This window comes from Dipodomys ordii, unplaced genomic scaffold (genome assembly GCF_000151885.1).
Source record: "Dipodomys ordii isolate 6190 unplaced genomic scaffold, Dord_2.0 Scaffold29, whole genome shotgun sequence".
Classification (NCBI taxonomy): domain Eukaryota; kingdom Metazoa; phylum Chordata; class Mammalia; order Rodentia; family Heteromyidae; genus Dipodomys; species Dipodomys ordii.
This window is the reverse complement of record NW_012267245.1, coordinates 929,138-953,486: the sequence shown is the minus strand read 5'-3', so window position 1 is coordinate 953,486 and position 24,349 is coordinate 929,138. Positions and strand designations below refer to the sequence as shown.

General features: G+C 55.1%; 1 protein-coding gene across 1 annotated transcript in view; it reads right to left on the bottom strand.

Annotated features, from left to right (window-relative positions):
• Neurl1b (neuralized E3 ubiquitin protein ligase 1B) overlaps nt 1-24,349 on the bottom strand; it is a 100,928-nt gene that overhangs the window by 8,687 nt on the left and 67,892 nt on the right. Inside the window, exon 2 of the mRNA XM_013015966.1 lies at nt 6,497-7,054. Coding sequence (XP_012871420.1) covers nt 6,497-7,054 — 558 coding nt within the window. The remainder of the gene's footprint in view (nt 1-6,496; nt 7,055-24,349) is intronic.

Here is a 24,349-nt window from a genome sequence, read left to right as displayed (position 1 = left end):
CCTGCAGTGGTTCCCACCTCCCCACACTTCCGGTGTACTGACCCCCACCTCTGGGTTCCCATGCACTTCCGGTACAGTGACCCCCCCCCACCCTGCAATGGTTCCCACCTCCCCACACTTCCCGTGTGGTGACCCCCCCCACCCTGCGGTGGGGTGCACTGGTTCCCACCTCCCTGCACTTCTGGCGCAGTGACCCCCCCACCCTGCGGTGGGGTGCACTGGTTCCCACCTCCCTGCACTTCTGGCGCAGTGACCTCCCACCTCTGGGTTCCCACGCACTTCCGGTACAGTGACCCCCCCCTGCAGTGGTGCCCACCTTCCTGCACTTCCGGTGCAGTGATCTCCCCTCCCCCCCACCTCTGGGTTCCCCGCCACCCCTGCACTTCTAGTGCAATGACCCCACTTCTCAGTCTCCCCCCTCCCCTTCCCCTGCCCTTCTGGTGCAGTGACCCCTGCCTCCCGGTCCCCCTCCTGCACTGCACTTCCGGTGCTGTGACACTCCCCCCCCTTCACCTCCTGCCCCCCCCATCCCCCCTTCCTGCACTTCTTGTGCAGTGCTGGACCTGGGGCTGGAACTCAGGGCCTCACGCTTTTGATGAGCATTTGACGGCCTAAGGCTGGTGCTCAACACTTGGGCCACTCCTCCACCCCCAACTTTTGTTGGTTAATTGGGGATACAAATTTCACAGACTCAAATCCAGGCTGGGATTTGAACCTGGATATTCAGTCCCCTGAGTGGCTAGGATGACAGGCCACCGTATGGTGTAAAATGTTCTTGACACGATTGTGGTGTTTTTGTCTCGTTTTGTTTTTTGGTCAGGCTGGGGGCCAGTGTGGCTCACCCATCATCCTGTCTGCTCAGGAGTCTGAGGTAGGAAGATCTCAATTTGAAGCCAGGGCTGGCAAGAAAGTCTGAGAGTCTTTATTTCTAGTTAACCACTAGAAAACCAGAAGTGGGCACTGTGGCTGAAAGTGGTAGAGCACTAGCCTTGAGCCCAAAAGCTCAGTGACTGCAGCCGAGGTTGTGAGTTCACGCCCCAGGGCGGACACACACACACACACACACACACACACACACACACACGCACAGAGCAAAGTATTTGTTAGTTTGATAGTGCAGATCTCCACTTTAGTGGGTTATTTCTTTTCTGTCTCCCTAACTAGACTGAGTCCCTGGGGGGGGGGGGACAGCATTTGCACCTTACCCTGTGCTCAGGGTTCAGGAGAGGCAGGCCAATCAGCCTTCAGCAGTAACACTGCACTGGATACATTAATGGGAGAAGTTTCTAGAAAACCCTGAGGGCCACACTGCATAACAAACTTATCAGGAAAACAGTCATTCAAAATATTTGGAAGGGTTTCTAGTGATAAAACATATTCTTGTTAAGCATGATCAATACCTAAGAAAACATGTTTCTCCAATTTTTCATGCTGATCTCTCTAGCCAGCGCTTTGTTACATATTACTAATCTGTAGTTTGTATCATGGGAAAATTCTTCCTCTTTAGTTTTCTAAATATACACTGAACTCATAATAATGGATAGGTTTAGCTGGGCACTGGTGGCTCATGGCTGCAATGCTAGTTACTCAGGAGGCTGAGATCTGAGGATGGAGGTTCAAAACTAGCCTGGGGCAGAAAAGTCCATGAGTCTCGTTTTCTCCCTAGAACCACCAAAAAGCCCAAAGTGGAGCCGTGGCTCAAGTGGTAGAGGGCTAGCCTTGAGCAAAAAAGCTAAGGACAGTGCACAGGCCCTGAGTTCAAGTCAAAACAAAAACAACAAAAAACACGCTTATTCAAACCCTGTATGCCTCTTAGATGTCCACTTAGATTGGGGTTACAGCTTCTCAAAGTGGGGAAAACTAGAAAAGGCCTGAGCTCTGGCATACTCGCACAGGGCTAGGGCAGGTTAGAACCAAGTACAAAATTTATAAGTGAGGTTCTTGTTTGTGGGAAACTGATGCATAGGAAAATACTAGAAAGAAATAGATAATTTGAGCTGGGCACCTGTGGCTCATGTCTGTCAGCCTAACTACTCAGGAGGCTGAGATCTGAGGATTGCAGTTCAAAGCCAGCCTGGGCAGGAAAGTCCTGTAAGCCTCTGATCTCCAATGAACCACCAGAAAACTGGAAGTGGCGCTGTGGCTCAAAATGGTAGAGCGCCCACCTTGGGCTGAAGAGCTGAGGGACAGCGCCCAGGCCCAGAGTTCAAGCCCCACAACTGACAAAAAAGAAAAAATTGAAAGTAGCTGGTTGTTGAGGAGAAACTTCTAGATTTCTGATGTTCTTGTTTTTTTTTTTTTTTTCTTCTGTTAGATGTATACTGGTTCTGAGATCAGAAAAAAAAAACAAATCTCACTTTTCTGCAGAAGTTTTCGAGCTGTGTTTGTGGGAGCCTCTTGGTGTAGTGAACTTTCCCAGCGCCTCTCCACCCAAAGTTGTCCTGCCAGACCAAGCCCTGGGGCGTTGGCCCGGCGGTGCGGGGGGGGGGGGGCTCCACCATACTCCACACACATTGCCCAGCGCATGGCACTGAGGATCCCGGTTCAAAGCCAGCCTGGACCAGGAAAGTCCGTCAGACTCTTTATCTCCAATTAACTAGCAAACGATAAGAAGCAGGAAGTAGAGCTGTGGCTCAGGCTTAGCACTGAGCGTAAAAAGGAATCAATTCGGGCAGAACAAATGGGGCCGCTTGGCATCAGGCACAGAGTAGGTCTTCAGGAGCTCTTGGTACGACAGGCTGGTGGCTAGGGAGAGGAGGTCTCACCCCAGGTTGATGGGTGCACACAGGTCCCCCACAGAGGCACCCCTAAGCTGCTGGGCATCAGGGTGAGCCCGCAAGCCCCTGCGCCCATCTCTGGCCTTGCCTGCTGCCTGGTGTCAGGCACGGGGGCCAAGCTGTGTGCGCAGAGCTTTATTACCAGTTCTAGAGCCACTGTTATGGGGGCCAGGCTGTTCCCCCTCATGGCCAGCCGGCACCTGACGATACTGTGTCCCCCCCAAAAAAAATTAGTTATCTGAGGCCAGGAGAGGTTGTTTACTCCTGTAAGTGAAGATCAGGGGTTCACAGTACCAGCACCAAAGTTAGGGAGACTACATCTCAATGGTGAAGGTGGGTATTGTGGCACAGGCCTGTGGTCCTAGCCAGGTGGGCAGCATAGCTTGGGGGGGGCAGGGGGTGTCACAATGGAGGCTGGTCCTTGGCAAAAAAATTCAAAATGCTATTTGAAATATAAGAAAAAAAAGCCAGGTGCCGGTGGCTCACGCCTGTCATGTTAGCTACTCAGGAGGCTGAGATCTGAGGATCGTGGTTCAAAGCCAGCCTGGGCAGAAAAGACTATGAGCCTCTGATCTTCAATGAACCACCAGAAAACCGGAGGTGGCGCTGTGGCTCAAGTGGTAGAGCACCCTCCTTGAGCTGAAGAGCTGAGCTACAGCGCCCAGCTGAGATCAAGCCCCACGAGAGACACATAAAAAAATAAGACTAGGAGGCTTGACTCAAGTGGTGGAGCATCCGTTTAACAAGTGCAAGGCCTTGAGTTGAAACCCGGGGTGTCCCCCCCCCCCGTGCCCCATGCCCAAAGTGGTTTCCCAGTTGGATAAACAGCACCGGGCCAGGCCCTTGGAGGGCTGTGTTTTCTGCCTGTCTGGCACCCACTCCCCAGTGGATACCCACATCGAGTTTTCCATTCCAGGTTCGGGCTTAGGTTGGCTGGAAGGCTACTGGTCCTGAGCCTTGGGGGGAAGCGGCCATGTTTCTGGGTGGGTCATGCTGGCGGGACGTGAGGCTGGAGCAGATGGTGACCTGTCCCTCACTCCCAGGGCACAGTATGGCCCAGGAGCCAGCCCATGAAGTCAGCAGCCAAGCAGCGGGGTGTGTGTGTATGGGGGGGGGTTTGGACAGCTGCTCAGCAGTTGCTCCCTGAAATTCAGCTCACCACACACGATGCCTTCTTTGCTTCCTCTCCTCCTCCCTCCCTCCCTTCTCTTTCTTTTCTCCTTCTATCCTTCTCTTCTTCCTAGCAATGGAACTCCATGCGTGCTGTCTATTCAGCAGGTGCTCTACTGCTGAGCCACACCCGCTCTCCTCCTCTTATTTTATTATAACCTCTCCATCCCATTTGTTTCCAAATCCTTATCTTGGGAGGAGCAGCAGAAAGAAAAATCGCCCCTCATCCTTCTACTCTGATGTAACCAAAGTCAACTTGCTTTTCCCCGTGAAGGAAACATTATCGAATTCCAGTTACATGTCAGGAACTTCTCATAGCTTTCCGAAAATAAGTTTATTATTCTGACTGTAAAATATGTGTGTGGGGAAAGGGTGACTCCAGGTTTGAAGCCACTCTAGGAAGAAAAGTCCGTGAGTTGGGTTTCACAGCTGCCATCCTAGCTACTCAGGAAGCTGAGATCTGAGGATCACAGCCCGGGAAGGAAAGTTCATGAGACTTTTTTTTTTTTTCTTTTCTGGTCCTGGGGTTTGAACTCAGGGCCTGGGCGCTGTCCCTCAGCCCTTCAGCTCAAGGCGAGTGCTCTACCACTTGAGCCACAGCACCACTGCTGACTTCTTCTGAGTAGTTTATTGGAGAGTCTCATAGACTTTGCTGCCTGGGCTGGCTTTCAACCGTGATCTCAACTTCCTGAGTAGCCACCAGTGCTGGGCCAACAAATTAGCGAAAAGAGGCCAAAAGTGGCACTGTGGCTCAAGTGGTAGAGCGCTAGCCTTGAGCAAAAGAAGCTCAGGGACAGCGTCGAGGCCCTGAGTTCAAGCCCCAGGACTGGTACCCCCCCCAAAAAAAGATCATGAGCCAGGTATCTCCAATGAACCAGCAAAAAGTGGAAGTAGAGCTGTGGCTCAAATAAGAGTGCTACTAGTCTTGAGTGAAAAAGTGAAGGGACAGTGCCCTGGCCCTAAAGACCAGGACTGGCACAGGGCGTGAGCGTGTGCATGCATGTGTGTGCACACATACACACACAATGTCCAAGAAACCCTCCATCTTGGAGCGTCCAATCTGCACAGTCTGACCTGCATGAGCCTAGGATCCACACACCTATTAGCTATTTTTCAATGTGCTCGGCCCTGTGTGGCCCCCCATTTTATACATAGCCTCTTTTAACCCTGCCACAAACCCTGTGATGGGAGCTAGGGTGAACTCATTTTATAGATGAAAAAAAAAAATAAATCGAAGGCACCGAGAGGTTCTGTCACCTGGCTAAAACCACACAGCAATTGGCAAGTGAAAAGCCAGGTCTCTAGAGAAAGGTCTTGGTGTCTCCCAAGCCCTCAATGGCGCTGAGCCATGAGGAAATTTTTCTTTGGGGGACAATGGGGGCAAAGAGAGCTTGGCTCTGGGAATCTTCTCTCAGGGCCGAAGGGCAAGGAGCCCAAGCCAGGCTTTTCCCTCAAGATCCAGAGCCAAGAAATCAGAAATAGTCCAAACATTCACAAACACAAACCATGGAGTCCATGATGGAATATTACTCAGCAACGAAAAAGGAACAAACTACCGAAAAAGACACAGCAAGTGCATGGATGAGTCTCACCACGGTTAAGCGGAGGTGCGCCATGCACAGGTGCGCACACCCATGGCAGGATTCTCCTTGCACGAAGTTCAGTGACAGGTACAACCAGCTTATGGCCCAAGATGAGACCGGCCCGTGCTGCATGCCCGTCGTGCCTGTACGATCTTAGTTATGCAGGAGGTTGAGATCGGAGGTTGGCCCCATTCCCCCATCTCCAGGGCGCACAGGGACCCCATCTGTCCCTTCCCGATCGGCCCAGTGTGCCCCTCCCCGCGGCGGTGGTGGCGCACGCAAGACCCGATCTTCCCCTCCCTGGGGCGCAGGGGACCCGATCTGCCCCCTCCTGGGGACCCATGCCACCCGATCTGCCCCCTCCCGGGGCGCACAGGACTCGATCTGCCCCTCCCTGGGGCACACAGTGCCTGATCTGCCCCTCCCCAGGATGTACACGACTCCATCACCCTATGTGCCTGTCTCCAGGGCGCACAGGGCCTGATCTGCCCTTCCCCGGGGCGGATGGGATCCGATCTGCCCCTTCCCTGGTGCACAGGACCTAATCTGCACCCCCCCTTCCTCCCAACCCGGTGCACAGTGCCCGATCTGCCCCTCCCCAGGATGCACACGACTCCATCACCCTCTGTGCCGGTCTCCAGGGCGCACAGGGCCCGATCTGCCCCTCCCCGGGGCTGATGGGATCCGATCTGCCCCTCCCCGAGGCGCACAGGACCTAATCTGCACCCTCACTTCCAACCCAGTGCACAGGGCCCGATCTGCCCCTCCCCAGGGCGAATGGGACCCGATCTGGACGCGCACAGGCCCCCGATCGCCCCCGGAGCCCCTCCCCGGGGTGGATGGGACCCGATCCGGACGCGCACAGGCCCCCGATCGCCCCCGGAGCCCCTCCCCGGGGTGGATGGGACCCGATCCGGACGCGCACAGGCCCCCGATCGCTCCCCGGGGCGCAGGGCCGCGGCCTACCGAGCAGCTGCACCTCGTCGGTGATGCCGTAGACGTCGATGAGCGCCCAGAGCGGGCCGCCCACGGCCACGCCGCAGTGGAAGAGCACCGGCTCGCCGTCGTTGACGCGGTAGAAGACGCGGCCGTGCCGGTCGGCCCAGTAGGCCAGCACCGTGTCGCGCAGCGCCAGGCTCTCGGGCAGCGCCTTGGCCCAGTAGCCGGGCCGGGTGACCAGGTCCGGGCAGGCGTACTTGGGGATGTCCTGCGCGCTCATGAGCGAGGGGTCGTGCGCCGTGAAGCCGAAGCGCAGCGCGCCGCTCCAGCCGGGCCGCACGGCCACCAGGCGCAGCCGCACCTGCTCGTACAGCCGGATCGGCCGCTGCGTGAACGTCACCCCGTTGCAGAAGCTGTTGCGCCGCGTGGCTCGCCGCGAGTGGCCGTCCAGGCGCACGTTCTTGCCCTTGGCCTGCGCGTGGAAGCGCGGGGCTTCGCCCAGCACCGGGTGCCGCTGCGGCTGCTGCTCGAAGCCAGGGCCGCAGCATGGACGGGGGGTCAGGAGGCGCGTCGGGGGGCTGGAGTCTGTGGAGAGACGACAGTGAGGGGTCAGAGGAGGGGTCCCCCCCACCCCAAGAAACAATCCAGCATCCACACACCAGCTTTTCTCTTACGGTCACTTTGTGCTCTTCGGCTGGTGCTCTACCACTTGGGCCACGGCTCCACTCCAGGCCTTTTAAATTTTTGCTAATTAATTGGACATCAGAGTCAAGCCAGGCACTGGATGGCTCAGGTCTGTCATCCCAGCTACTCAAGAGGCTGAGATCTGGGGACCCCAGGTCGAAGACAGCCTGGACAGGAAAGTCCGTGAGATTCGTATCTCCAATGAACCAGCAAACTTGAGACCAAAGTGGAGGTGTGGCTCAAGTGGGAGAGCTCCAGCTTTGAGTGAAGAAGCTAAGGAACCATGTCCTGAGGTCTGGATTTGAAGCCTCAGGGCCGGTGCGCATGCACACGCACGCACACACACACACACACACACACATCTCAGATTCGTTTGCTGAGCCTGGCTTCAAACCGCAATCCTCCTATCTCAGCCTCCCGAGCAGCTAGAATTACAGGGGTGAGCCACCAGTGCCTGCCTCGCAATTCTTCTTCTTACTGAAAATGCCATCTTAATCAGAAACCAGTTTATCAAGGATAACCTGTGGAAGCTTCCATGCTACAGCGAAGGGGCAGATCCCCCCCCCATCTCCTTGTCACAAACCACTCTGCGTACCCATGTCTCAGGTTGAGCTAACTGAGGCTTCGCTTGGTATACGTGTGTGTGAATGCCATGCGTGCGCACTGAAGCTGTTCCTCTCTCCATAGCCAGCACTAGTGAGCTTATCAACGCTGTCCTGAGGTTCCCATGACTTCTGCATCTCCATTGGAGCTCTTCACATCTAGAAGCTTCCTTCTAGGTCAACAAGGACCCCTGGATTCTTGGGGAGGAGGGTGTTGGCGGAGGGGTGTGTGGCTGCTGTTCTCTGGGTCAATGCTTGCTTCCCTTTTCCCTCCCTTCCTCCTTCCCTCCCTTCCTTTTTTGGCCAGTCCTGGGGTTTGAACTCAGGGCCTGGACTCTGTCCCTGAGCTTCTTCTGTCCCTGAGCTTCTTTTGCTCAAGGCTAGCACTCTACCACTTGAGCCACAGCGCCACTTCTGCCTTTTTCTGTGTATGTGGCACTGAAGATTCGAACCCAGGGCTTCATGCACGCGAACTACCACTGAGCCACCTTCCCAGCCCTGGGTCATGCTTTCTCTTGGGGGGGGGTCTCTCAGATGAGCCAGGGGACCCTGTTTTGTGGCTCTTGCTGGTTGGGGGTGGTAGGTTTGGTTCCCTGGCCAGTCCAGTGCCAGGTGATCACGTGGACAAAACGCTTAAATAGCATCACACAGTGTAACTGGTCACTAACAATCTGGTGCTGTTATTTGCTGAGGGTCCAAAACAAGGCCAGGCCAGGCCTCTGGGACTCCCCTCCCCTGCCCCACCTGGAAACACAGGTCTTGGGCACCAGATGACTTTTCCAGAACCTTCCCCCCCACCGGGGTTCATGTCTATGGAAAGGTCGGAGCAGTGGACTTAGCTGGGAGAGAGGGAGGAGAGGGGAGACACTGTCCAAAAAGAAACGCGCTGGTTCCCTGGCCTGTGTCATGGAAACCCCGCTGTACATCACCTTTAGCCCAACAAGCAAAAATTCACAAAAAACAGTGACACAAACGGAATAAAGTGACTTGATCACACGTAACTGGACCCGCACGGTGTCACGGAGGGGGAGGGCGTGGAGCTCACGCCTGTAATCCCGGCCACCCAGGAGGGGCGCCTCCTGGTCGCGAGCCCCCCTCCTCACCCCTGCCCATCCCGGGGTGCAGTTCGGGGGAGGTGCGGCGGGGGGTGGGGGGCTCACTGCCCACATCCGGGCTGCTAGAGCACCTGAGCCCATTGTCATGGCAAGCCACCCCAGGATGGGGTGTGTACGTGTGTCAAGCACCCCATGGGAATGACAGACGCCTCCCCTTCCCTGCAGGGAATGGGGGCCACTGTGGGGGGGGTCACCCTTCCTGTGACAGGCCCTGGGGGCCCTGGGCACGGCAGGGATGGAGGGGACGGGCTGGGTAAACCCAGAGCCGCGCAGGAGTTCCGTCTGGGCATGCAAGCCACGCCCCCGGAAGGCAAACCACTAAGAGACAAGCCACGCCCCCGGGAGACAAGCCACTCCGAGACAGGCCACACCCCTGGGAGACAAGCCACGCCCCCGGGAGACAAGCCACGCCCGACAAGCCACACCCCCGGAAGACAAACCACTCAGAGATAAGCCACGCCCCCGGGAGACAAACCACGCCCGACAAGCCACATCCCCGGAAGACAAACCACTCAGACAAGCCACGCCCCCGGGAGACAAGCCACTCCGAGACAGGCCACACCCCTGGGAGACAAGCCACGCCCCCGGAAGGCAAACCACTCAGACAAGCCACGCCCGACAGACAAGCCACACCCCTGGGAGACAAGCCACGCCCCAGAAGACAAACCACTCAGAGGCAAGCCACGCCCCCGGGAGACAAGCCACGCCCGACAGACAAGCCACACCCCTGGGAGACAAGCCACGCCCCAGAAGACAAACCACTCCGAGACAAGCCACGCCCCCGGGAGACAAGCCATGCCCGCTAGACAAGCCACACCCCCAGAAGACCAACCACTCAGATGGACAAGCCACGCCCCCACAGAAAAGCCACACCCACAGAAGACAAGCCACGCCCCGGCAAACCACGCCCCGACAGGCAAGCTCTGCCTCCAGAAAACAAACCACACCTCAGACAGAGCCACGCCCCCGGCACACAAGCCACACCCCTTCAGGCAAGCCACGCCCTCTCCTCCCAGGAACCTTTAAGAGGGCTTTTCCATCTCTGAGGAAGGTAATGTATGGGTGGAGGGGCCCAGAGATGCTCTGGGCCCTTGGAGGGTAAATTGTAACCCCTTGCACAACGCGTGAAGTTCAGAAAACCTAATAATAATAATAACCCCAGAAGACGTTGACCCACAAGACACAAAGCATCTCAAAGATCACAGCCCCGCCGGGTGCTGGCGGCTCACGCCTGGCATCCTAGCTTCTCAGGAGGCTGAGATCTGAGGATCTGGGTTCAAAGCCAACCCTGGGGTGGGAAAGCTGTGAGACTTTATCCTCAAAGAAGCACCAAAAAGCCGGAAGTGGAGTTGTGGCTCCAGTAGTAGAGTGCCAGCCTTGAGCACAAACGCTTAGGGACAGTGCCCCAGGCCTTGCTTTCAAGCCTCCACCAGGATTGGTACTAAAGAAAATAAATAAAGAACAAGCCAGGTTTCCACAGTGGAAAAAGACCTCCGGGGACCTCAATCATTTAGTCACTTAACAAACATCCGATCGCTGAGCAAAAATTAAGTGTGTAAATGCTGGTCCAGCCAGCCAGGTTTAGACTTTGCAGCTCAGGGAGATTCTGGCTTCTAAGCCAGGGTGAGCTGGATTTCTTTTCTTTTGTCAGTCGTGGGGCTTGAACTCTGGGCCTGGGCGCTGTCCCTCAGCTCTTCAGCTGAAGGCGAGCACTCTACCACTTGAGCCACAGCGCCACTTCTGGCTTTTTCGGAGTAGTTTATTGGAGACAAGAGTCTCATGGACTTTCCTGCCTGGGCTGGCTTTGAACCATGATCCTCAGATCTCAGCCTCCTGAGTAGCTAGGATGACAGGCGGGAGCCACCAGCATCTGATTCTCTGGTCTTTTCTACACATCAGACACAGCCCAATCTCTGGGGGGCGGGGGGGAACCTCAGGTCCACCACAGCGGGCACACAGGGGCTGGCATGGACCCTGCTAGAGAGGAATTCCAGAAGGCAAGAACCCCCTAAGTGGACTCTTATGTCCAAGCTGTGGGCAGAAGCGGCTGGGGCGGTGGGTGGAGGCTGGTGTGTCTGCAGTGTCACCTTGGAACAAGGTGCCCATAGACCAAGGTCCCTGCCTCTAGCAAGGCTACCAGGAAACATTAAAAGGCCCAGAGATCAAAGCCTCAGCTCCAAAGTACCACATAATTACCATTTTGTGTGTGTGTGTGTGTGTGTGTGTGCTGATACTTGAACTCAGAGCCTGAGTGCTGTCTCTTAGCTTTTTAATTTATTCTGGCTCAAGGCTGATGTTCTACCACTTGAACCATACTCCTACTTCTGGCTTTTTTTTTGGTGGTCTGTTGGAGAGAAGAGTCTCAAGAGATGTTCCTGCCTGGAATGGCTCCAAATGAGGATCCTCAGATCTCAGCCTCCCGAGTCGCTGGGATTCCAGGCGTCTGCATCATGACTTGTATCTTCCCTTCTGGTTAAAGGTGGCACCCCTAGCTCTCTCTGTTGGTCTCCTTACCCAGATTGTGGGTGCATGGTGGGTGGGGTGTAGACAGATACCTGCTTACTCTAAGGGGAAGTTTCCTGCAAAATTGGCTCTGGGAACTGTGGTGAAATTGACATACTTGTTTAATCTCCATAGGATGATTTGATTTCCTTCAGGAAGTCAGGGTTGGGGGTGGTGGTGGTGGATAAGCGATTATTTCTCCCAGCTGTGGGCTAGAGTCTTGGTGGAAGATGCTGGAAGATCAAAGATCAGCCAGTGGTTCCGGCCTGTCATCCTAGCTACTCAGGAGGCTGAGATCTGAGGATCGAGGTTCAAAGTCAGCTCAGGCAGAAAAGTCGGTGAGACTCTGATCTCCAAGGAAACACCGGAAAACCGGAAGTGGCACTGTGGCTCAAGTGGTAGAGCGCTCGCCTTGAGCTGAAGAGCTGAGGGACAGCGCCCAGGCCCAGAGTTCAAGCCCCATGCCTGTGGGGGTGGGGATGGGGGTGGGTGGGGAGATTTACTGCGGGGAGAGAGGTGTGCCAGTGACCCTGGCTTCTGCCAGCAGCTTTTCCTCTGTATCCAAGGACAGAGACCTATTTTTAAGCCATTCTAACAGATGGGTACTGTGCCCCCCCCATCTCTTCCTTTGATCTGAAAAGGGCTGGAAAAAGTGACATTTCCTGCCAGGTGTGCAGGGCCACCAACCATGGCGCGTGGCTCTGGTCTGCAGCCTGTGGGGGGAAGGGTCTGGCCTCTCTCCCCCGCCCCTCCCCCCAATAGCCACAGGCTACCACCTGCTGGCGTCTGGCAGAGTTCTGGGTGTGCTTGAGGCCTAGAATTTCACTGCTGGGGTGGGGGTGGGGTTTAGACTCTGGGATCACCCTCTAGGGTTGGCTTCTTGGATGAGTGAGGACCTTGGCTTTCCCCAGACAGCGGGACTTTGGGTCAAGGTGGGGGTGCAGGAATAGCTTGCTCAGGGCGCTAAGGCAGAACACAGACACACGGGCTCCATGCGCAAAGCTTTGCGCTCCATTTTGGGGTGTCCAGGATCCTTAACTCCACTATCCTTGAATTGTAGACTCTGAGTGGGGAACTTCTGCTTCCAGAGACAGAGGCGATAACACAGTGTGTGTGTGTGTGTGTGTGTGTGTGGGGTGCATTACACATGTAGAGTGTGTCTGGTGGTCTTGGGTGTGTTTCAGTGTGTCCTGCGTGCATGTTCCCCTTTGCGTTGCAAACAACCCCCTCGAGTGCATGGGGATGGGAGGTCGCCCTCTGCTGGCAGGGGGAGGGAACGCAGGGAGCTGCAGCTTTTAGGCCCCTGATGGGGGCAGGGGTTGCATTACCAAGGGTCTTAAGGGCTACGTAGGGGCGGGGGTTAAAGTCCTCTAGCAGGCTCGGGAGATGGCCGAAGGGTTTGGAGCTGAGATTCACCCCTCTGAAAAATGGCATTCGAACTCCAGGTCTGGCACTCAGGAGTGTGTGTGTGTGTGTGTGTATGCCAGTCCTGGGGTTTGAACTCAGGGCTTGGGCTCTGTCCCTGAGCTGCTTTTACTCAAGGCTAGCGCTCTACCACTGGAACCATAGCTCCACTTTGGGCTTTTTCTGTGTCTGTGGTACTGAGGAATCGAACCTGGGGCTTCATGCATGCTAGGCAAGCACTCTACCCCTGAGCCACCTTCCCAGGCCTGTTTCACACTTTTGTCTCAGAGGAGGGAATTTTGGGGAATCTTAGACCCCTGGATCCCTTCTTACAGGGTGTAGAACAGGGGTATGTGTGTGGGGGGGCTGCTTTTGCTCCAAAGCAGAAGAACTTTTGCCCCCACATTCCCCCCAGTACTCAGGACTGGGTGATTTCTGGCAACTGGAGAGGTAGGTAAATTCAAGTAGTAGTAGAAGCTAGTTTCCAAGCAAGGAAGATTCTGGAAGGAAGACTGTGGTTGGGGGTGGGGTGGGTAGACCCTGGCCATCTTGTTTGGAACTGTGAACAAACTCTACTTTGGGGGGGGGCCCTTGGGGATGGATAGAAAGCAAAGCAGGTGCCTGGTCACTGCTGTTTTTTGAGGGGTGGGGGCTTGAACCCATAATAGCAGTTCTGAGATGGCAGGAAAGCTGCCACACAGCCAGGAAGTGTTGGTGCTGGCATGGAAGGTCAAGGGTGAGAGCGGAAGACGCCACGGCTGCCCCAGGCACAGTAAACAACAACAATAATAAGACAACAACAACAACAACAAGACAAACAGCGGCGGGGGCCCAGCACACAGTAGGTCTGCTAAAGTCCTACTGTGTGCAGCTCTGAAGCCCCGGGGATGATTCTGGATCGTCTCTATCTGACACAGCTTGCTCTCTTCTCCCCATCCATGTCTTTTTTTGTTTTTGGTCGGTGGTGGGGCTTGAACTCTGGGCCCTGGGCGCTGTCCCTCAGCTCTTCAGCTCAAGGCGGGCGCTCTACCCCTTGAGCCACAGCGCCACTTCTGGTTTTCTGGTGGTTTATTGGAGATCAGAGTCTCATGGGCTTTCCTGCCTGGGCTGGCTTTGAACTGCGATCCTCAGAGCTCAGCCTCCTGAGTAGCTGAGGTTAGGGAGTGAGCCACCAGTGTCTGCTGGCCTTTCTATTATTTATCATCACTGGGACCCATTGCACAGAGGGGGACACCAGGCTCCAAGCCACGATGGGCCGGCCAAGGTCACAGGCAGCTGCTGAGCAGGGTCTGAATTCGACTCGCACCTGAACCCCCAAATGCCCCCAAATGCCCTTGGCTGCTGTACCGAGTGGCTTCCCACATAACCAGCTGCCATCTCCACCACCAGCCGTGAGATGATCTGTCCTGGGGACTAGAGACACAACTAGAAGACGCTTCCAGTCCTGGGCCTGCCTCTCACCTTCAATCATCTGGGCTCCAGTCCTGGGCCTGCCTCCCACCCCTGTCAATCATCTGGGCTCCAGTCCTAAGGCCCGCCTCCCACCCCTGTCAATCATTTGGATACCAGTTTTAAGGCATGCCTCTAACCCCTGTCAATCATCTGAGTTCCAAGTCCTAAGACCCGCCTCCCACCCCTGTCAATCACCTGGGTTCCAAATCCTAAGACCCGCCTCCCACCCCTGTCAATCATCTGGGTTCCAAGTCCTAATGCCTGCCTTTCCCCCTGTCAATCATCTGGGCTCCACTCCTGAGGCCCACCTCTCAGCCTTGTCAATCATCTGGGTTTCAGTCCTAAGACCCGCCTCTCAGTCCTGTCAATCATCTGGGCAACAGTCCTAAGGCCCGCCTAACACTCCTGTCAATTACCTCAGCAGTTCAGATTTTCCTCACTTAGTAAATGGTTGTGGTCACTCCTTGCTGGCCTCTGACTTTTCACACATCTGTTTATTCACCATCAGGACCCCATCAAGGACGGAGGTACCATGAGAAAACAGAGGCTTAGAGAGGGAAACAGGCTCGCCAAAGCATCACACAGCTTCGAGATGGTGGAACTGAGATTCGAACCCAGGACCTCCTCCCACACCTGTCAGGGATCCGGTCTGTAATTCCTGTGAGATCTTGCGTTAGGGGCCGTTTGGAGATGACCTGAAACCCTGATTCCTTCAAGGCAGCAGTCTGACGTCAGATGGCGTAGGTATGTCGTCATACGGGCTCTGTGACAAACACATGGAAACGTGCCTTCCCAAACAGCCTGCTTAGGAGACAGGTTGGGGGGCGGGGGCGCTCGTGGGAAGTTGGGGATGTCCAGCCAGCTCATCAATTCAATCCATCATGCTGGGGTGAGCAGAAGCAGCAAAGTGGCCTTCCTGTGGTCTAGAACGCTTGTGATCGCCTCGGAAGTAGCTGTGGGGGCTGTGTCCCAAGTCTACGCAGCAGAAACCCTCCACCGCACACCCCAATCGATCACTCATTAATTGATTGCCACAGAAGAGGATGGAGGCCCAGGCAGAGTCCCTAGGAGTTAAGGCAGAGACTGAATAGGGGTGCCCTGGGGGTCTGTCAACCATGGTAAGGCGGGGGCTCTCTTCCTGGCCCTGCTCTGGAATCGAAAGGACTCGAGGCTGGGAGATCAGGAGCAAGGAAGGGGCTGGGGACAGAGGCCTCAGTGTGCCTCAGTGTCCCCATCTGTCCCCTGGGCAATGTCGCTCAGTTGTGTGTAGGAGTCTGGAGGAACTTCGTAGGGAATTTCTCCCCGCAGACACTGGGGTTTGTAAGGCTCCTTTGAGGACAGTTCATCCAGAAGTCTGCCCAGTGGTCTCCATATCCTGGCTCCCACAGCCTCTGCGCCGGATTTCTCCACGTGACGCCCCCCTGTGCTCCCCCTCTGTTTCCCCATGATCTTGCAAGGTGGGCGCTGTGGACTCTGCTCCCCTAGGGGTGATGGTAAGGCTGGAGATCAGACCTCCAGGGATATTGGGTGGGGTCCCCCCTGGGGACCTCCACAAGCAGCCTGGATAGTCTCACCCCTGCCATGCCTTAGAATGAGATGAGGGGGACACAGCCAGTGCACCCCCATTCCTTCTCCTGTGCTTGGAGACCAAAAACGAATCTGGTGGGGTGCCGGGGGCTCACGCCTGTCATCCTAGCTACTCAGGAGGATGAGATCTGAGGATCGAGGTTCAAAGCCAGCCTGAGCAGACAAATCCATGAGATGCTGATCTCTAATTAACGAGAAAAAAGCTGACATGGAGGGATGGCTCAAGTAGTAAAGCATTAGCCTCGTGTTAAACAAACAACACCCCCCCCCCAAGAAGCCCTCAAGACTTGAGGTCCTGAATTTAAGCCTCAGGACTGGACACAAATAAAGCAAAAGAATCTTCCAGGCATCCATGACACATGTCTATCATCCTGGTTCTTCAGTCCTGGCTGAGATCTGAGGATCGCTGTTCAAAGCCAGCCCAGGGCAGGAAAATCCTTGAGACTTTGATTTCCCATAAACCATCCAAAAGCCGGAAGTAGAGCTATGGCTCAAGTGGTAGAGTGCCCAGACTTGGAATGATAAAGCCAAATAAAAGCACGAGTCCCTGAGTTCAAACCTCACATACCGGCATCTCACCTGACACCCCCTTTCTGTTAATGAGGATCTAATCCTGCACTCTGCAGGAGGTGCTGGGTGCTTGGTTGCTGGGTGCTTAGTTGCTGGGTGAATTCACAATCCAAACCCACAGTCATGTGGGAATGGACATCACCTTTGCTGCTCAAGGTAGAAGGGGAAACTGAGGCTGAGAGTTCAAGTCATTCCTTGGGCTGATAAGAAGCCCCCTTCCCCCCCATGCAGGATTAAGCCAGTGGATCCAGGGTGGAAATGAGGATACAGGACAGGGCTCGGAGTCTGAGTCCCAGATTTGACCACGCTGAGCCTGAGCCTCTAGGCCTGTGACACTGGGGAGGGGAGGGTAGCGATCTTGGGTGGGTGAAGCTGATAAAAAGCCCTAGCATGGGACACGCAGGAGCACGTGGTCATTTGGGGGCAGGCCACCCGGAGGGACTCCAGCATGGCTTTGAACTTGAAACCACAGGACCCAGCCGCTGGGATTCTATTTTAAGCCTTTGGAAAGAAAGCACGACTAAATACAGAAAGCCTTTTGGTCCCCAAAGGGCTGAGCATTGAACTACCTTGGTGGGAAACCCATCTGCACAAACAGAGCCTGGCTCAACCCCTCCATCTCCATGTCCATGGGTCCCCCCACCACCACTGACCCCCCCCAAACCCCACAACTCTATGTCTGGGGCCTCTTGAATCTGGCATCCCTCTGTCTTGAACAGCTTTTTAATCCTCTCCTTCCTGGGTCTGCCTCTTCCAGGAAGACCTGCACCCCCGCACCCCGGATTTTCCTCTCTGCCATTTCTGGGGACTGCTGTGTCCTGAGTACAGGGCTGTGACCCCTGGACTGGTTCAGAGCTGGGCCTGGAGATCTGGTCAACCTGGCCCGTGGGTGCTGGTGGTGGCTCACGCCTGTTGTCCCAGCTCCTCAAGAGGCTGAGATCTGAGGATCTCATGGTTCAAAGCCAGCCCGGGCTGACAAGTCTGTGTAACTCTTGTGTCTAATGAACTACCACGAAGCTGGAAGTGGAGCTGAGCCTAGGGACAGCGCCCAGGCTCTGAGTTCAAGTCCTAATACTGGCATGAAACAAACATACTAAATCAGAAATCTCCCCAGAAATCAGGGTGATGGGGGAGTGGCCCCAGGAACCCCTCGAAACCTGTGCATGTGAAAAGGAGCCTCCAAGTGTCCCCTGTCCTTAGGGCTCGGCCACTGGCTGGGACAGTCATGTCGTCGGTGTTACTGGGACCATCAGGGGCGGGACTAGAACTGTGTTGCTATAGCAACAATTAAACATGGCGGCCCCCTCCTGGGCATTGGGTCAAACTCTCTTAGCTTCTGCCAACTCAATTCTCACAGGGCAGTGCTGAGAGTGCACAATCCACACCAACACACACACGTGTGCACACACACACACATACCACGCTTGCGCAGCTATAGTTGTGAAGCAATAATCTTGCTTTCTCAGCACACTCTTCCTCCCTCTCTCCCTCTTTTTTCCTTCCTTCCTTCTTTCCTTCCATCTCTTCCTTCCCTCCCTCCCATCTTTCCTTCTCTCCCTCCCTCCCTCCCTTTCTTTCTTCCATTTTCCCTGCCTCCCCTCCTTTTTTCCTCCCTCCCTCCCTTCCCTCCTTCTTTCCTCCATCCCTTCTTTCCCTCCTTTTTTCCTCTCTCCCTTTCTTTCCTTCCTTCCCTCGTTCTCTCCCCCCCTTCTCCATTCCCTGCACTTGAACTCAGGGCTTCAAACTCCCTCAGCTTGCTTGCTCAAAAGCTGGCGCTCTACCACTTGAATTACATCTCCAGCCCAGTCTTTCTTGCTGGTTAATTGAAGATTTAAAAAAAAAAAAAGCCTCAGACTGATCTGCCTGGGCTGACTTTGAGCTTCGGTCCTCTGGGCCTCTCCCTCCTGAGGAGCCAGGATTACAGGGGTGAGGCACTGGTCCGCCCTTTTTTAGTTGTATTTGGTGATCGAGATTTGAAAGCGGAACCGCAGAACACAGGACCCCCTTTGGTGATGCAGATGGGGGCCAGGGTGCTGGGTATCCCCCCATCTCCCCTCTGTTTCCTGGCAGCGTTGCTTGGCGTTTGGGGCCTGTTCTGAGAGCAAGCGCTGTGTTCGGAGGCAAGCTGGCTGTTGATCACACTTAGACTGACCCATTTAGATCTTGCGTGCCATCCACGAGGTATGGGTGGCCTCCGGGGACTGAGCCCCAGAGGAGGGCAGAGGAGAAGATGATGCTCAGGGGTACAGGGCAGACACCCCACTGAACTATCCTCCAGAGATCACCTCTTCCAGGAAGCCTTCCTTAAGTTCCACAGCAGACCAAATCCAGAGAGACAGAATCTGAAGTGAAGCAGAGACCCCAGCTTCTCCTGGTCCTGGACTTCTCCACTGTCCCTGCACACTGGACAGACCCGTCCCAGGGCTGAGGAAAACGGGGTGCAGGGACACCCCCTCAGGTAGCAGTTGTCTGGTTAGCGCAGGCCCAACAAAGCCAGGGCCCTGTCCAGGGCCGCAGCCACAGGGCTTCTGCCAGAGGTGTCCCGGGCAGGTACAAGCGCATGGTCAGTTGTGGGACTTGAACTCGGGGCCTGGGCGCTGTCCCTCAGCTCTTCAGCTCAAGGCGAGCGCTCTACCACTTGAGCCACAGCGCCACTTCCGGTTTTCTGGTGGTTTATTGGAGATAAAAGAGTCTCATGGTCTTTCCTGCCCAGGCTGGCTTTGAACCGTGATCCTCAGATCTCAGCCTCCTGAGTAGCTGGGATGACAGGTGGGAGTCACTGGGACCTGGCTACACCCCCTTTTTGAATGGTGCTGACATAGATCCTTCAGATCAAGAAATGGGGCGCTACCTGTAGCCCAAGCATGCTTCTGACCTTCACCTGTCTGAGCTTGTTGATGTATGAAACATCAAGTCCTTATAAGGCTTATGAAATCATTTGACAGATAACTGTACAAATAGATATGCTCTATTTGCAGGGGGAGGGAGAGATACTAGGACTTGAACTCAAGGCCTGGGCACAGTCCCTGAGCTTTTTTCCCCCCTCAACGTTAGCCTTCTACCCCTACTCGAGCCACAGCACTACTTCCGGCTTTGGGGCGGTTCAGTAGAAATAAAGAGGCTCATGGACTTTCCTACCCAGGCTGGCTTTGAACCACGATCCTCCAGATCTTCAGCCTCCTGAGCGAGGAGGACAGGCGTGGGGCCATGGATGCTTTTCCCAAGCTGCTTGGGATCGATCGATCTGTCTGCCTGTATTGATCATTTTGTACGGCCCCAGCACAATGGTATAAATATCCCAAGAGCCGCCCCCCCCCATTTGACTAAAGGTTCTGCACCCCCACCCCGCCCCCTATAAAAGGCTTGTTCTGAGCTGGCAAAGAAGGCAGCGTGGAATCCGGCTGGGCACACGGCTGAGGCTGGCACTCGATCTGCACCAGGAGCTCCAGGACTCAGGTGTCACTGAGCCAACGCTGACAAGCCGTTGGCTGGGCCAACTTAATGATTAAACCCAACCTGCCCGTTTGAATTTTTGCCTTTTAGCCAATCAGCGCGGCAGACAGCCGCAGAGGCGCCAAAGAAAGAACTGGAATGTGCTGATGGGTGAGAAAAGGGAACAACTCTCTCCCTGGGCTCATCCCCTCCCCCCTTCCAGGCTTCAGATTCCCTTTTAGGAGGAGAGGGAGGGAGGGAGGGGGACCATGTAGTATTACAAACCACACAGATCTTGTTCAACACGCGACACCCCCCTTCCCACCGCCCTACACGCCCTGCCACCTTCTCGATCACGTGCAAGAGTTGGGGGTGTCTTTAGCTCTGGGTGTCTCTGCGTATTGTGGCTGGCAAGAGGAGTTTCTGCAGAGCCACCCCCAGCCCAGAGCTCAATATGCAAATGAGGTGCTTGGTTGCTAAGGGACTCCCCTAGCAACAGTCACAGGGACTCCCTCCCCCTCCCTTTTTTTAAAAAAAAGTATTTCCTGATTATAAACCCTGGCCTAATCACGTGTCAGGTGGGATACCTAATAAATGTTAATAAATAAATTCAGCGTCCCCTGAATGGGCCGGGAAGGTACTGCTTCTACCGGACTTTGGAATTAAGCAAACATTTAGATTTCAATCCAGGCTTTTATCAACTAGATGATTGGCATGGTTGATCAGGGTGGTGGTTTGGGGGGGGGGACGGACACACAAGACATTTGCCCGTCTTCAAACCTTGATGTGTCACCTGAAAAATGGGACGAGGATTCTTTTATAGTTTTGTTTTTGGTAGTCGTGGGGCTTGAACTCTGGGCCTGGGCGCTGTCCCTCAGCTCTTCAGCTCAAGGTGAGCGCTCTACCACTTGAGCCACAGCACCACTTCCAGTTTTCTAGTGGTTTATTGGAGATCAGAGTCTCATGGACTTTCCTGCCCCGGCTGGCTTTGAACCGTGATCCTCAGAGCTCAGCCTCCTGAGTAGCTAGGATGACAGGTGTGAGCCACTGTGCCCAGCTGGGGACGATGATTCTCATGATGCGAGACAGGAGAATTCCATGCCTTGATGCATTTGTTTAATGAATCTAATTGATGGATTTAATTGTCTATGGAGTACACACCACATCTCTTCTCCCTCTCTCTCCCCACCCCTTCGCCTTGCTTTTGAGTCTTCATATACAGCAGTGACACAGATCAGGTAGGGAAACACTTACCTGGGGAGACAAGACAATTAATGGCTAGCTGGCCACAAGGATGGACAGACAGCGATCCTGCAGATACCCACACTAAGCAGATGCATAGGAGTGTCGTACAAGGGATGGGAAGGAAGGGGGACTGTGGTGGAGGCCCTGTTTTGGAGCAGAGAGAACTGACAGGTGGAGGTCTGGGCTGGTGGAATGTTCCAGGCAGAGGGAGCAGGAAGTACAGGAGGGCTTTAAGGAGGAGAAGCGGGTACTCGGTGTGCCAATGGAGGCGCATATGTGGGGCGGGGCGGCTGGCATTGGATCCAGGTGCTTTTGCAAAATGCCAGCTCCCTATTTCCAGTCTTGTAGCATGGACCCCCACGCATGTGTCTGTTCCGGCGAGCGAAGGTACAAGGAGAGGAAGAGACCGGAGCCATGTGGAGCGCGAAGGCAGCGTTTTTGAACGCCACATGCGGGCTTTGATCTCCTGCCAGGCCGCAGGCTCTGTGAAGGGCGACCTGGCATCTAAAGATGTGATCAAGGCTTTGGGGAGCCGGGGGTTTGTTCTCGGCGGCCTCAGGGAAGTGGTGTGGACAGAGACAGCCAGGACCCTGGGTAGGGGGGGCGGGGCCGGGGTGGGGGGCGGGGAGGGTGGGGAGGGGGGGCTGTGGGAAGAGCTTTCTGAACCGGCTTTCAAAAAAATCCAGACTAGACAAGAAAGAAATTATTCACCCCCCCCCCAACCAGTGTGTGAGGAGATTCAATAAACAGCAGTGTCTAAGAAATCAGTAACAATGCGATCGAGGGATGATACACAGCCCTTCCTCACACTCAATACACGTGCCCAGCCACGCAGGATCTACACTTACACTAGGCATATGTGCCTAGCCTCGAACCCAGCACCCAGCCCAGGGAATTCCATCCACAGTGACAAGACCTATGCATACTGTGTGTATCTCCAGCCCCGAGCAGTTGCCTGACCATGTCTGACTCTTTCCCGGGTCCAAGGCTGAGCAGAATGACCTTAATTAATTAATTAACTAATTCATGTTAACTAGAATAGCACAAGCATTTCTTTTTTGGCCAGTCCTGGGGCTTGAACTCAGGGCCTGGGCACTGTTCCTGAGCTTCTTTTGCTCAAGGCTAGTACTCTACCACTTGAGCCACAGCATCACTTCTGCCTTTTTCTGTGTCTGTGGTACTGAGGAATCGAACCCAGGGCTTCATGCACGCTAGGCGAGCACTCTACCACTGAGCCATCTTCCCAGCCCAGCATAAGCCTTGCTTCATGAAGAATATGAATAAACAGGCTGGGTACCAATGGCTCACACCTGTCATCCTAGCTGCTCAGGAAGCTGAGGATCTGGGGATGGAGGTTCGAAACCAGTCTGGGCAGGAAAGTTCCCTCAGACTCTGAGCTCCAATGAATCAGGCAATGTTTGAACTGTGAAGCTGTGATTGGCTCCAGTGGCAGAGTGCCAGCCTTGAGTGAAAAGGCTAAAGTACAGAGCTCCAGGCCCTGAGTTCAAGCCCCAACCAGCACACACACACACACACACACACACACACACACACACACACACACACACACACACACACACACACACACACACACACACACACACACACACACACACACACACACAGAAGGATGGGCAAAGGAGCCTCTGCTCAACATGATTTGAGGCTCAGAGACCACCTGCCATCTTTTCCTCCACCTGGAGCCCCTCTAATGGGGGTGGCTGGGTCTCCCCACCTCTTCCCCCCCCCTAGTCTGCCATGCGCACAGGAAAGCAGAGGCTAGACTCTAGGAACAGATCCGGAGACCGAAGTTACTTCTGCTGCTAGCCCGCAGGTGACTGCACCAGGCACATGTCCTAAAGTTGCCAAGAGGTTTATCAGGCAGAAGTTGTTTCTCTGTCCATGAGCTATGGCCTGGGGGACCCTAGAGTTCAGTATGGTAATCGATCTCTTTGGGGCAGGGGGAGAGGGGTTGTATGGATGCGTGCCCCAGTACTGGATTTTTTTTTGTTTTTGGTCATGGGCCTGAACTCTGGGCCTGGGCGCTGTCCCTCAGCTCTTCAAGGCAAGCGCTCTACCACTTGAGCCACAGCACCACTTCTGGCTTTTTCTACTTATGTGGTGCTGAGGAATCGAACCCAGGGCCTCATAGATGCAAGGCAAGCACTCTACCACTGAGCCACCTTCCCAGCCCTGTAGTACTGGATTTGAACTCAAGACCTGGGTGCTGTCCCTTACCCTTTTCACCCAAGGCTGGCTCTCTACCACTTGAGCCACAGCTCCACTTCCTGCTTTTTTTTTTCCCCCTGGTCAATTGGTGAGAAGAGTCTCACAGACTTTCTTGCTGGGGCTGGCTTTGAACTAGAATCCTCTCAGAACACAGCCTCCTGAGTAGCTAGGATGACAGGTATGAGCCACCACTGCCCAGGACATTTGTAATGGGAGATTTCTTTTCTTTTTTTGATAACTGCATGTGATAGAGCATGGGGGTGAAGAGAGAAGGTGCAGCAAGGGGTGTCCATCCGATGAGAGGTGGGGTGCTTAGTCACCTGTCCAAGAACCCTCAGAATACATTCGACCCGAAGCGGAGCTAGATTTCTTCTTCATGGAGCTAAGCCTTTGTAACACACAGACACACACATACACACACACACACACACACACACTCACACTCACCTTTATTTATTTATTTTGCACAAAGGATTTTGTAAAAATGACCGGCCTCACACCAAAATATTTTATAAATGGCATGTGGGCTTGGGAGAGGGTGGGTGGACGGATGGACGGACAGACGGACCGACGGACGGACGGACAGACAGGGCCACAGCCACACTCTCCCACTGTGGCCTGCGTGACCTTGCCTGAGTCACTTCCCCCTCTAAGCTGCAATTTCCACCGTCCATCTGGACGCATCTCCATGGTGGGGCCTGGCTGCACAGGCGCTCACCCTGGGGTGCGCTGGGGGGGTCCCCAGGAGGCCGAGCCTGTGGGTGGTGGGGGGACCCACACCAGTTTAGGCCTCCTCTGCCCCCCATCACCCCTTTCCCTTGCCCCATCCCTGTCCCCATGTGGATCCCAGAAATTCCAGCCTAGGGGGCGATGCGGAGACTCGGATGGAGCTGGGGGGGGAGGCGGGGGACCCCCCGCCGCCGGGGGGGGGACCCCGAGGGGTGCAGCCGGGGCGCCCACGGGGACCAAGTGCGGGCAGCACGTGCACGGGAAGTGGGGACCCCCCCGCACCCCTTCCTCCCTCCCGGGCAGCTCGCGGCCGTCGGAAGCTGGGGTGA